General features: G+C 37.7%; 1 protein-coding gene across 16 annotated transcripts in view; it reads right to left on the bottom strand.

Moving 5' to 3' along the window:
* Nucleotides 1-2,393: 2,393 nt before the first annotated feature.
* Nucleotides 2,394-14,153, bottom strand: part of ANKS1B (ankyrin repeat and sterile alpha motif domain containing 1B) — a 406,891-nt gene continuing 395,131 nt past the window's right edge. For 12 of the 16 annotated variants that reach the window (XM_026797996.2, XM_014271376.3, XM_026797992.2 and 9 more), the window contains 3 exons: nt 9,971-10,108; nt 5,286-5,453; nt 2,394-4,170 (listed from right to left, as the gene is read on the bottom strand). In XM_026797996.2, coding sequence (XP_026653797.2) covers nt 4,060-4,170; nt 5,286-5,453; nt 9,971-10,108 — 417 coding nt within the window. In that variant the 3' untranslated portion in view covers nt 2,394-4,059. Of the gene's footprint in view, nt 4,339-5,285; nt 5,454-9,970; nt 10,109-14,153 lie in introns of all 16 variants that reach the window. The other 4 variants (XM_026797993.2, XM_026798014.2, XM_026798015.2 and 1 more) reach the window with 2 other exon arrangements.

The following is a 14,153-nucleotide window of genomic DNA, read 5'->3' as shown; positions in this document are numbered from 1 at the left end:
CTCACCACCCCCACCCAGCTCCACATGGCCGCCAAGACAAAGACAAAATGGTGGATGTTACCACAGCCCAGCAGCTACACGCTCTTCCTGAAACAAAGGTGTGGTGGATGCTCCTGCAGCCGGTGTCCTCCTTTCCCAGGCCTCAGACAACGAGAAACAAGGATGGACAAACCTCCCAAGCCAGGTTGTCTGCATGACACTGACTGCACTGACTGCCCTGCTCTGTGTCCACACCCCAGGGGTTGTGGGCACCGCTTTGCTCCTCCAGAAAAAAGGAACAAAATGGTGACATTTCTGCTGCAGGCTCACCTTCTCTTCCACCTGGAACCATGCTCCCCCATGATGACCTGGATGGTTCAGAAGAGCAGCCCAGCCACACCCACACACCTCTAGGCTCTGCCCCTCTCGGCAATGGTGAGAGAATGAACTGTCCGTGCCAAAACCAGGACACACATGCACTGTGAGTGCTGATCTCCATAACTGGTAAGTACATTAGATTCCTGCGCAAGGTAGGCCTGTGTGTTACTGTTGTGCTCATTGTAATTTCTAAAGAATCTTAATTGTTTAAATTAGGCTCTCAGTGAAGTGCTGTTAAAAACTTGAGGCCTAAGCCATTAATCAAGTCTGGCAAAAGCATCTACTCTGAACTTTGTGACTCAACAGGAGGGTCACCCTCATTCCCTTTTAACATTATGATTTTCCATCCTTAACCTTTTCCTATCCCCATCCTCCACACAGATAATGATAATGATTTGAGTTTGATTCATTTTAGGTTTTAGTCCAATTTTTCTCTGTATGCTTCAACTATGTAGTTCACGAATAAACTTCATTGCACTTTCATTTTTTTATTAAACCTGCTTTAGCCAATACCTTTGCCAGTGATTCTTTGAGCAACACAAAACACCCATTCACAGCATATTAGAGACCTCACTACTCACATAATTCTCAAGACCCTTTGTCACCCACATCTCATTTGGATGTCAATTTGCTTATCTTCTCATGTCAAATGCAATCTACTTCTGTATCAGCTCTCTTCTTTTGTTCTCCAGCCTCCACTCTAAGTCAGCCTATTAACTATTGGTTTTCCAGCATCCAAATGCTCCAACTTTTTCATATGCCCTCCCTGACCTGCCTCTGCTTCCCTTTTACCCTTGAGGTCAAGGACAGCAATTTTCCTGACTTTCTGATCTTATAGAGGTCTCTGGTTTTTCCCTGCCTTCACTCTTAAGACTGACCATTATCCCCTTAATGCCTATGCACTTCAGCATACCAGGAACTGAAATGAGAAGTCATCTTAACCAAAAAAGACAAAAGATCAAGTGGTAACTCCTTTGAATTAGTGAAGTCCTTTTGGATCTGAAGAAAGGACTGCTGAACCACTGTCCCATGCTAGAGGAGACCCCATGGACTTCTCTCCAACTGGCTTACACTAGAATTGGTGAGTAGACAGATATGTTTCCTTCTAAAAATCTCAGGTTTCTGCAAATACAGAAGTCCCTGATGTGTGTTAATTCTTATCTTTCCTTCCAGTTTAAATCTGCCTGCTGTGGGGGCTTCAGTTGTTCACTGCCTGTGCCTCAAAACCTTCACACTCAATTCTCTGCCCTACCAGTCTTTCATCTGTCTCATCTTTCATCAGTCCTGCTAGTTATCATCAGTCTCTCTTGCCCCAATTATCTCTCCCAAATGAGTTCAGCTGCTTCCTGTGCCACCTTACCTGCTTGACATCTCTTTGATGAACCCAGATCAAATTCTTCCTGCAAGGTGGCAGTTCTTCCTGTTGTTTCACACCTTTCCTTTACATCTGCTCAGAGTTTTGCTGCAGCTCCTGTCTCATCCTTTAATTTTAGGGGTCACTCAGCTGCATAAGAGGTGCCCCAGTTTTACACCCTGAAAACCTGGCCCATTTGTACTTTATGTGCCTGAAGTGAATGTGTTTTAAAGTAACTCCTGCACAAATCTTTACAGGATGTGATTAAATATGGGAAGTCAGCAGTTGAGTAGAGCATGGAAGAATCAGTTAAATGAGGACTTCAAAGTGTGATGTTTTTACCATCTGTAAACAAAATCTGTAATGCAAACCAAAATTCTCTCCACAGCAATTCCTAGGTTTCCTTGGTGCAAGATCCAAAGCCCAATGAAACAGGGTGGGGATCTTTCACTGATTTTAGTATCCTTTGCATCAGACCACTGAATTCCCTTAGCAATGATAAAATGATACACAAAGCTGGGACTGTACAACTTCCTTTTATTTTGTGTGCTTTTATAGGATATAAATAAATGACAAAATTACAAAATTTATAACTGGAAGCCCAAGCATATTTACATAAGTATTTGTTGCAGTGAGGCTACTATTTACTGTTCTCCTATACAATTTTCCTTTTGGTACCATATTTTTAGTGTTGTTTTTTTTGTTTTTTTTTTTTTTTTACTGTCAGTTGACTAAGTACATATCAACAGTGAATAAGCAAAAATATGTACAGGGAACTATTTTGTTCAAGTAAATTGAATACTGTATTAAAAGGATGTCATCACTCAGCGCTATGATTAGGTTTAACTAAACCATATACAGTTATCAGTTTTAAACCAAGTTCAATTATCCATTTTTTGGAATATACCAACTGATGATTCTAGCTGAAAAACCTCAGCTGGATATGAAATAATAATTAAAAAAACATTAAGACAACCACACAATTTATCAATATCTCTATAATGAACTTCAAAATGATTCACAATTTGACTGGAAAGAACAATATACGTTAAAATGTCATTTTTCTCCTATAATGATATTTTTACTGTTATAATTTCAGTTCTACATAAATATACATCATGGTATTATACAAATACTCCACAGACATTAAAAAAATTAAAACACTTTAAAGAAAAAGTAAGTAAATCTCATTTAACCAAATATTAAGCAAATGCTTAATTGTTTTGTTTCATGAAAACATTTTTATTACTTTGGAATTTTTTTCTTTTTCTTGCTGTTTTTATTTAGAAAATGTTTTGCAGTAGAATTTTATCAACACTGTTCCAAACAAGCTTTCTGTGACAGAAATCTTGATAGCAAAATCCATGGTTTTGACTTTTTTTAGAACCACTGAGATTATTTTTTTAAAAATATTATCAGAATTCATGGCTATAGCAATGTTGAACTGCATAAACTATATGTAGGTGTAGTAGAATGATCATTCCACTTTCATTCCAGACTGATCACACAGAACATCCAGTGCACTGATGCTACAACTCTTATAATTTTCATAATGCTGCAATAGCAGTCATTTACTTAACTTTAAAATAAACAATATTTCTCATAATTAATCTGGCTTCCTTCCATAAATATTCATATGTTTTCCTATAGTACTTCTCTTCCATAAAAATATCTAATAAATGTTTTCTGTGCATTATTAATACCTTTTTCTAACCATTCATAAAACTCTGATCCTTTGCTACAATGCAAGAGGTTCTTATTTCTGTAGAGGATCAAAGGACATCAATGATTACATATAAAATCAGTGCACACAGAAATCAGGGTGCCTAATTTCTTGTCACTTTAATGAATTCTTTATTCAACACAGTAATTATTAACGAATTCAGTGGTTTCACAAATAATCTATTTATTAATTCTGGTTCTATTTCAATTAAAAACTGCCAAGATTTAAATAAAAAACCCAATCAAATACTCTACTTGTAGGCAGCATTAGTATTAGTTTAGAGACATTTTGATTTTTTTTTTCTTTAAAAAGTAGAATTCTAAAATAAGAAATCAAAGAAAGCACTGTGGCAGAGTCACAAGGGAGAACTGCACGAAAAATAAGGTTTCTCACTCCTCTTGTGGACTTTAATTTTAAAAGTCTTCATATAGAATCATTCTTCAGTCAGTGCTGCAGGAAGAAGAACATCACCAGAAATGACTGTCAGCCTTTTTTGTTAGTTACAAGGCCACTCATACAGTGCAGTCTTCCTCTCTGCTGGATTGAAACGTTGCCATAAAGGAAAGGCTGTGCTGTGACTGCTTGGCGTGCAAGGCACAACAAGGAACAGGGGGACAGTTTTGTATCAGAAAATTGTAGTTTCATACTTGGTATTAATGCCTCTTTTGGCCTCTTGTCCAGGTTCAACAATCCAGGGTAGATTCGCAAGAGTCTTTTGTTCGGATGGATCTATCTGCTTTAAGACAAATGCAAACATACAGACGGGTTACCATCTCCGTGCACGGCAGCTTGAGCAGAGGGTTTTTCTTTAAACTAACAGGGCAAATCCCGAATTGACAAAGTCGTACAGCAGCAAGTATGGTGGTGTCTACACTCCCATGTACTCATGGCTGCCTTCTTCTTCCTGTTGAGATCAGAGCTGTGTTTACCCCCAAGCTATAGGGCATCATAGTTCATTAAAGCCACACTTCATCCTGAGAAGTCTGTTCGCTAATGAGACAGACGATGGCATCAGGAAATGTTTCTACTTAAAGTTTTATGGAGGAAGATTCTGTGGCAATGGATGACAAAGTGTACAGTCATACATTTCCCCCCCTCCCTTCCCCTCACCCAATAATTAAGTGTCATAGAGTACAATTCTCACGTTATAGTCAGTGAATATGATACAGTGTGTGGTCATTTTTCTCCTTTCCCTCCCAAATCACCCTGTGCCTGTGTTCTCACTTAATTTATAATAGTTTTCATAATTTTTTAAAAAGGTCTACTGTAAAGAATATTTCTGTCATCTCTGCACTTCAGGAGGGCACTTTTATGGCAATCAATACGTATGCTTCAATGAGCTTTGTTTGTTAGGAGTCTGTGATTAATACTGAAAAGGCATATTGAATCCCAGACCAAAAAATAAAACCAAAAGAGAAAAAGAAAAGGGTAGGAGAAGAAAAGAAGTTGCTTGGTCTTACAGGATAATTATTAATTGTTCTGGATTTGTAATTTGATTAGGATACATATGCCATGATTGGTATACAAAGCAAGTTAGGTGACAGATTAGGGAAGTCCATGAAACTGCAGAGTTTGAGAGGTATGCATTGATTAAACTGAATTAATTAAAGTTCAGTAATTACTGTAAGACACAAGACTAACCAAGCAACATCTTATTCTGGAGAAATCTGAAATAAGCAGTTGTTTGAAATGGCTGCCAGTGTTGTGGTGACACAACCCTGCCAGCTGATGAGCAGAGGTGGCATGATGGAACATTTCTGACTCAATATTTGTACAGCTTCTAGTATATAAACTCTTAACTGTATAGCTGAATTTTGGATTTTTTTGCATGCATTACCACCTTCTACTTACCACTGACTTCCGAATACTAACGCGTGGTTTGGGAATAGGTTTAGAGGGTTTGTTTTCAAAGCTTTCGGGGAGGGTTGAAGAATGACCCCCTTTTCGTGCCTGTAGTGCAAGCTGATAGGCCACCTCAAATGCTTGTCCTAGTGTAAGAATGATTTCATAAGCTAAATTCTGGAACAAAACAGAAACAGTTAAAAATGAGGTGAGGTTAAATTATTGTCAGATACATGTAGTAGGGTAGTTATTTGCAATGCAAATAATTAAAATCAGGCTGGTAATAGGCTCTTCAGTCTCTGTGATGTTTACATCTGTCATTTGATTTCTCATTGATTAAAAACGATCTAAAAGTAATTTATTGTATTGAAAGTAATTACTTCTAAACCCCTTGAAAACATCTTACTAAACATGAAAACATGAGTGGGTGAGTGTGTTGTCATCTCTTTTTAGAACAAGTACATTAACCTTCCCACCTTTCCAACTCATCCCATGTCTGCTGTTCTCGGGATCCAGCCCCTCCTGCACTGCTGCAATGTGACATTCGGCCTTGCTCTATTTCAGAGCTCCTGTGCTGACCCTTCCTCCTCCAGAGCCAGCAGCCTGACTGGCTGCTTCCCTGGGCACATGCCTTGGGATGCTGTGTGCTCACCAAGCAGCACAGAAGAGCTGCAGCCTGGCTGTGATGCTTTCAAAGGGACAAAGAGGCAGGGCTGGAAGTGCATCCTGCAAGTGAGAGATGCAGTGCAGGCAGCTGTGTGTGCAGTCAGTGCACTGCTTCCAGTGTGTGCTGCAAGTCCCAAGGAAACCTTCTCGTGGGCTTGTTTTCTGGAAGTAAAACTGAGCTCAAACAGTTGTGTAACAACACTCCTGTTAGCAAGGGGAACGGAGGTTACTGGGCATAACCAAAAAAGTCAGGCTGTTATGCCTAAAACCTGTTCAGTGTTACAAGTGGAATATTTTAAATCTTCTTCAAATACGGGGAAGAAAACTTGTTGAAATATTTATAAAGCATGAATGAGGTATCAGAGGGGTTGATATAAATATATTTTCAGTACAGTTATACATCAATGAAAAAGCAACTGGGAGTTTCAAACCTGACCTTACTCTAAATGGCAACTGAAGTCCTATGGTAATTTTTCTTCAGGTTTGTGGGTTTGTTTTTGTATATTTATTTTCAGGCTCCTACTGGAGCCCATTTTTAGGCTCCTACTAGAGCCTATTTCTGGTCTACTAACTCTGCAATAATCTTTAGAACCCCTGCAGAGCAAAGGCAAGCCTGTTGCCTCCATATGATGTCCTACAGTCTCCTTGGAAGAATTAATAAAACTTTGATATGATTCAGATATTACTCTCTCCTTCCTCAATCTCCACAGTCTATAGTAGGAAGCAATTCTGCATTTTTTTAACCTAGGTGATCCCTTAAAATTCCCTGATGCTTTTTCAAAATGAGTTATGTCTTTACTAGTCAAGTCTAACTGTTAAGTTTGCATTAGTGACAAAGCAATGCAATTCACTTGGAATTACACTGTTTTCAGCCTCTTCAATCATTAAAACAAAGTTAAACGGACAAGCATTGTATTTCATGCTTTACACTTTAATTTCCCTGAAGAATTTCCATTCCTTTTTTTATCACTCTTGTATACTGACATAATACAGGCTAAATTCAGCATATTTTGCTCATTATAAGAGCTTCTTATAAAGGTGCCAGTTCTGCTCTGTGTTAGGTCAGACAGAAAACAATTATACTCCTCTGGGACTTGCTCTCTGCTGTTACAACTACAGTCACAACAGCAAGTCAGCCAAAATTTTATAGCTTCCCAAATAAAAATGCCTGTTTTAATTGCTGTAGTCTCCAAATTATCTCCCCTTTAACTTCGAGGGAAACTGTCCAGAATTGAAAAACACCAAGGCTGCACTTTGCCAGTGGAATAATAAAAGAAAAACTAAAGAGCCTGTTATAAAGTGCTCTGCCTTTTAGGGGAATGCTGGCCAAGGAATTAAGAGCAACAGAGTATAGTTGTTAAGAATGTAGAGAGTAATATAATTTCAAATGGAGTGTAATTTAAGTGGGATATTCTAAAGAGAGATGTCTTTAGAATCAGAGAGCCTACTATATCATGATGGGATTGTCTGCAGTGGATATTATTAATATTACTGAGGAATACATCAGCAGGACAAGGTGTAGGAATGGCTTGTTGGAGCACATGCAGGCTGCAGTACTAGCAGGACTGAGAAAATACACCACCCAGCTTGGCACACAGAAAGATCACTGACACAAGCCTGAAAATTTGGGAGATAGGACCAGAGACAGACTGAAAGTTTGCCAGACTGAGCCATAATTTAGTTTAAGTCCTGCATCTTGTATAAAGCCACTATTATCTGTTTTCCTTCGTTGTCTGCAAAATTAAAAAAACAGGACTGCCTGGGACCTGAAAACCATATGAAACATGTAACTGCTTCTCTGGTTAATAAATATTTGAAGTATAGCAAATAAAATAGAACATCCACTGTTCTGTTCAATATTTGAAATGCAAACTGAGCCACAACTTGTACATAAATTTCATACATTGTATACTGTGGTAGAGCCTTGACAAAGGGAAGTCTGCTCATGGAGGCAAGGAGGGCTTTAAAACTGTACCTTGTGAAATTTTTAAAAGTTATCTGGGAAAAACCCCATAAGTAAATAAACTTGGTTTGAGGAATTTCCCAAATAATAAATCCTCTTCTTCCCTCAAACCTTTTCCCCTTCAATATTCTGTAATAATGTCTGACGTTTCTGCAATTTTGATTGTAGAATTTTAACTCTGAGTTAAAGTTAAATGTACAGTTACTCCTAAATAGTATCAGTAATGCTTGTGGTTGCATGTCACTACACCAAAATACTTCCCTACCTATAAATAATTTATTCTTGCCCACATTTCCTGAGAAATTGAAGAACCCAAGAGAGTGATTTTTTTTCAAAACATTGCATATATTGTATTATCAAAATATATATGGTTTAAAATGCCTTACATCTTATTGTGGATTTGTACCATTTTAAACCTTAATTTTCTTAAAATGATTGTACTTCTACCCATTGGCAAATGGGTTGAATTGTTTCTATTAGCAAATGGGACAATCACTTTAACATTAGGCTTTAAATAGAAAATTTAATTCACGCTGTCCTTGCACTCATAGCTGCATCTAGCATAGTTTTTATGCATCTAGCTAGTTTTTATAGAGCTCGTACTTGCATCAAAAAAGCTAGCTACTGAGGGGAAAAAAACCAACACAAAAGATATTGAGTAGGTAACACCCAATTGAGGATTAGGTTGCAGGAGAAAACAAACTTAAGACAGTAAAGTTTCCATATTGCTTAAAATAGCCTTTTAAAGTGCTTGGGATATTAAATGTTCCTCCTAAAGTACAGGAAGTGGGCAAAATGTAATTATTCCTGGATCACTTTTCTTCCCTTGCCAAGAAAGGAGATGAATTTCATCTGCAATACCTGAGTCTATATTTCTGCTTGATTACTAAACCTATAAATGAAACTGCAGTACTTCAAAACCATTAAGTGGAATTTAAATAGACCAGGAGAAATAATAACCTCACTCAATCAGTCTAATTTCAGTTGTTCACACATCACTAAAACCTGTATCATGTAGCATCTTGTTGATAATTTTCTATCTATTTTTAACACAATTTCAAAGTTTTCCTACCCCCCTACATTTAGTGGATACTAAAATGTCAGCAGAGAATTTAAATAACAAAAGCACTCAACCAAAATGCTAGAATGCTTCTAACCTACCTGTACATCTTGTTATTTAAATTCTCCCACACACTATTGCTCTTCATGTTAACTATTTTCCCAGTTCCAAATAAAAAGTTGCAGTTCAAAGTACTCTGTTCTTTTGATTTAACCTATTTATATTCATAAAAGCATGTTTCAAGAATTCATACACATTATACTCTATTAAAATATTTTTTCTTGAATGAGTTTGAAGTTTTAATAGCATCTTAAATTTCTCTTGTGCACAACTCAAAGAGTAAGTTTCCTTGAAAGTTTTGGACTATAAATTTGGTGAACTTAGTTCACCAAATTGAGCTGAAAACTGCATGACTGATTAATTGGTATGTGTTCATGATTTCTTGAAATCATAATAGTTTGTGTATCCCCACCTGAAAAATATAAGTATAGGAAGAAATGACTAATTTTCCATCAATATAATAGGAGTTAAAAGGACTTTTGCTGAAGTAACATTTTGAGATACGTAGGCAAGAATTACAGAACAAGGAAATAAGAATTAAATAATTAATTTGCTACTTTCATAATAAAGGCAATCTTTTGGTGTGTACTGACATTTCAGAATGGCTGGCCAAACTTTGTTACAAACTTTTGGAAGCCTTAGGCTTGTAGCTTAGGTTATGAGAATCTCATGTTCAGACTTGCATGAACAGCTACTCACTAAGTTTACAGTTAATGGCTGAGGTGACAGAGGTGACTTATTTCCACTGGGAAATGAGATATCAAAGAAAATCTTTGCTCTACTCCAGAAATGTCCCTTTGCAATCCCATAGCGATCTTTTCCTGGGGTAAATTAATGATGCCTCCCATTAATCACCATGAACACATCCTGAAAATGTTGTAACAGAGCTAAGTGACTATGACAAATAGAAAGAACCATTAAATGAAGTATCTTCTATCAACTGACCACATCAAATGCAGTGAATACGTGGCAGTAGTGGTGATTGGTCTTCAAGTCTTTAGTGATGTACGCAAACGTAGAAAGGTCCTCGGGGTCTTGTGCAGCACAGGAAATGTTACGGATTTCATGTTCAGCAATAATATTCTGTTTAAAAAAAAAGTTTTCAATCAATTTAAGAATTAAATTAAAAAAGGTGCAGGTTTAGATTCACATTTGCATTGATCTACTGTACCAAAGTATTTCAGAAACGTCCTAGTAAGAAGAGACTTAATATATCACATGTGATATCTTACACAGGTATTCAGAATTTTGACCCTCTCCAATTGCCAATTGTCTGGTAGGAAACCATTATATTCTAGAGTCTTCCCTATGAGATCACTTGTGCTTTGCAGTTTATTCAGGTTCCTTTGACAAAGAGACATCTTTCCTGGCACACAGGACACAACTTCATAAGATGCTGGTATATGGTGCTTCGAAATTGTATTAATAGATACAATTTCAAAGCGCTATACTAGCATCTTATGAAGTTCTGGGCTTTTGTATAAAGATCAAAATGGGACACTGTTTCAGTCTACTGACAGACAGGATCTGCTGAAACCCAGCAAGCTAAATGGCCAGGGTTTTGAACACACTATTTTACAAATTTTAGTTATAGTTCTTCAGGAGGAAAAAAACCCCACCAAACACCCCTTACAACTGAAACTGTGAGAAATTTCAAGGATTCTGATTACTAAAATAGTAACTACAGCTTATCTCCACTTACTGACAACAGCATCCTGTAGGAGAGATGCAGGAAAATGAAACCATTCATGCACCGAGCCACACTACTTGCAACAGCCAATGTAAGCTATAGCACACTACTGGGAGAGAGGGGGGCATGTCTGTCCAATGGATTAAAAAAAGGCTGTCTTAAAGCTTTGGAGAAAATTATGAATACTCATTATATAAACTGCTGATGTATAATTACTGCACTCAGGCCAAGGGAACCATGAAGCCAGAGAAGAAGATACAGCAGAGTGGCTTATGATTAGGCCTTGCTTCAGCAACACACGTTTCAAATGGTTTGTTTAAAGATCAGAATGATTCGCTGAAGAGGAATTTACTTAGGGGTTAGTTTATATAACTTCTTGAATTTTACCCCTGCTGGCTGTAGCTCTGGCATTTCCACAAAAGCCCACAGTGACATATCCTGCTGCAGCATGACATCACTCCTGCCTCATGGAACAGGTGACACCTGTAGTGTCCCAGTTCCTCACACAGCCACCACTTGCTGCTGTCATGGTGACATCTGCCCAAGTTAAAACAATCTCTGAGCATATCTGGTTTTCCCTCACCCCTCTCCTTTCCTTCCTACCTCATTTCCTACACTTCCTTTTTTTATTTATTTTTTTTAATACATGCAACTAAGTTACTTCAGATGCTTTGCCATATCTTCTCTCATTTGCTAAGTGGCAACTTTCCCCCTTGCACGTAGGTGCCAAGTTAATGAAAAGAAGTATTAACATATCTAATTGAAGAAATCATGACTTAGGAAAAATCCTAATAAAAAGCATACCAAATTTCGAATTATGGAAAAACTGAGATAAGGAAACTTTACTGAAGAAAAGAAATAATCCTCTTAAATTGTTGCAACATACTTGATTATTTCTGTTTAATGCATTATTCATAAAGATGACAAAACCAGTACTTGTGTTTCAATATATGCCAATTTATAATGACATGTATAATCTCTGCTCAACAATTGCTTGCTTTTTATGTTACTTGAAGCATTTTATTTTCTTTGTTCTCAAATTGATAACTTTTACCCTCAATAAAGATTTTGATGAGAATTAAAATTATACCAAAACCAGGGATTTAGATATCCACAGATGGAGCTGTAATGCACTGTCATTGATCTAATGTTGGCAACATTGTAGTTCAGAAAGCAGAAAGAAATCAACCTTGGAAGGTGTTAAAATCATATGTGAAGTATTTATGCCAAATCATGAGCCAAAATGTAATCACCTGAATTTATGCAGCATATGTGGAAAGAGCTCTGCTATGCTGAAACTTTTTCTAGGTGACTTGGGGTTGACACAGGGATTTGCATTAATTATTTTAATGTTTTAAATTTAAATTAAGTGAATTTTAGAAACATACACATATCAAATCTACTTTGAATAATATAAAGTATACCTACATGAAATCTTCTAGATAGAAATTGGTAGTGAAATTGAGGTTTCTCCCTAGCTGCTCTAGGATGTCCTCTGTGATCTCCTTTCAAAATTAAACATTTTTCAGTGCATGCCTTTACTGTGTCCTACTGTCACATTTCAGTAGATCATGGTCTTATTCTGTAGGAAGTAGAAGGCTATGAACCAGCTTCCTGTTCTGGGTACATTCCTCAGACACTGACTGACACTGCACAGTTGTTCTAAAAACTGTCTTTCAGTTTGGCAAGAGAAACCTCCAGCGCTTCTCAAAAAGTTGGGGAAGCTGAAAGTCAGTTGTGGTTCTGCCAAGGAAATACCTTGGAGAGACCAGGCTTTTGCTAAGCAGCCTTCCTTTTGCTTGCCTAACTCATGCCAGCCAACCTCCCTTCTGGCAGAAATCACCCAGAAGTTTAGGTGAGTTGTGAGCCATGAGAAAATTCTGTGAGTCTGCTTTCTCCTAAGCACTAATTTCTTTCTGGCCTCCCTTGCACAGAAATGGTGTCACGCCAAACTTCGAGGCGCCACTGAAATAGCTGTCGTGAAATGAGGTCAGGGCTCCTTTGTCACCTGAAACTTTGCCTGCTATGACTGGGAGGACAAATTCTTAGCTTGGTGGCATAAAGGAAAAGGATGGGCAGCCATGAGAGCTGAGTTCTCAATCACAGAACTGCTAGCCAGTTTTGTCATTGAAAACGATGCGTTTCTGGCTAAGTGGTGCCCAGCGCTGTCAGCTATAAGCTCATATGGAAGCAGCACAGGTCTGGACAGGCTCTCACCTTAGACAGGGCTAATCTGTCTGGGTCTTGGAACTGGGAACAGCACACTGTGGACAAGGATGATAACAACGCTTCTGGGAGAGTTGCAGGCTATTACCTGGTTTTTACAGAAGGGAAAGGCAGTGCAAATTCTGAGCTAGAGAGAAAACAATCTACTGCTTGAGAAAAGCATTGGACTGTAGCATATTTAACTTCATCAAATATATCTACTGCACCACTAGATTTCAGTGGGACATCTAGAGCCAACCAATGCAATTTGCCAAACTTCTTTCAGCTTTCCCTCTTACATAAGACTCTATGCACTGTGCAAAGAGACACAAGAAGGTCCTTTTGTTCTCCTGGGACTTTTTGTAAACCTAAGGACACTGCAGTTACATCCTTTATGCTACAGAGGAGATTTAAGAGCTGAAATCAGTATTATCCAAGTTAGAGTTAATGCATTACAACATCCTGATTTATGCCCTACACATCAGAGAACATAAAAGGAATGAGGGTTGTAGAAGCTCAGTTTTGAATCAATGGAAGGAAAAAGGAGCAGATAGGAATCCTTGGTCCCTCTGCTCTGGCAAACACGCCAGACTTGAAACAACAGTAATTTCACCTTAATTTTCCCATTATGCCATCTTCTAACTCTAAATATGGCTTCCAAACTCTAGCAGAAGTTCACAAAACTGCTTCCATCCACCACTTAAAGCACAGTTCCAGTTAAACTTAAAAACGGATTGATTTGGCAAGTTTGAAGGATACTGGGTTAGGTGTACTGTGTGGTCTGAATGTTCAGCAACACAAAGCTGCTATATACATTATTAACCTGGTCAGGTGGCTGGGCTGTCAGATTTATTTTCTATATTGCTTAGTCAGTTTTATTCACATAGCAGAAAATATAATTTCTTTCCTGTTCATATAAAAGCACCAGTATGGATTGTATTTCCTTGCCATTTTAGACATACAAAGAAGAGAAATTAATGCATTACTTTACTTCTCTTTACAGAGCTTGTACATTTTACTTTGGCTAAGCAATAATCCATTGCTCTATCCATCACTGAGTTCTCTGATCTCTTAATTTCTGATTTTGTGGTTTTGGTTGGGGTTTTTTAAAGATTTGGATGTATTTAGAAATGTAAGAGACAAAGTGCAGGAGCATTGCCATACAGGAAGATGAAAAAAAAAAAGGAATAGCAACAATTAAGAAACTGCTGCAGTCCAGGTAGTTAAATGGCT

The sequence above is a fragment of the Zonotrichia albicollis genome, chromosome 4 (genome assembly GCF_047830755.1).
Source record: "Zonotrichia albicollis isolate bZonAlb1 chromosome 4, bZonAlb1.hap1, whole genome shotgun sequence".
Classification (NCBI taxonomy): Eukaryota; Metazoa; Chordata; class Aves; order Passeriformes; family Passerellidae; genus Zonotrichia; species Zonotrichia albicollis.
The sequence above is the reverse complement of the archived record's forward strand: the minus strand, read 5'-3'. Positions and strand labels throughout refer to the sequence as shown.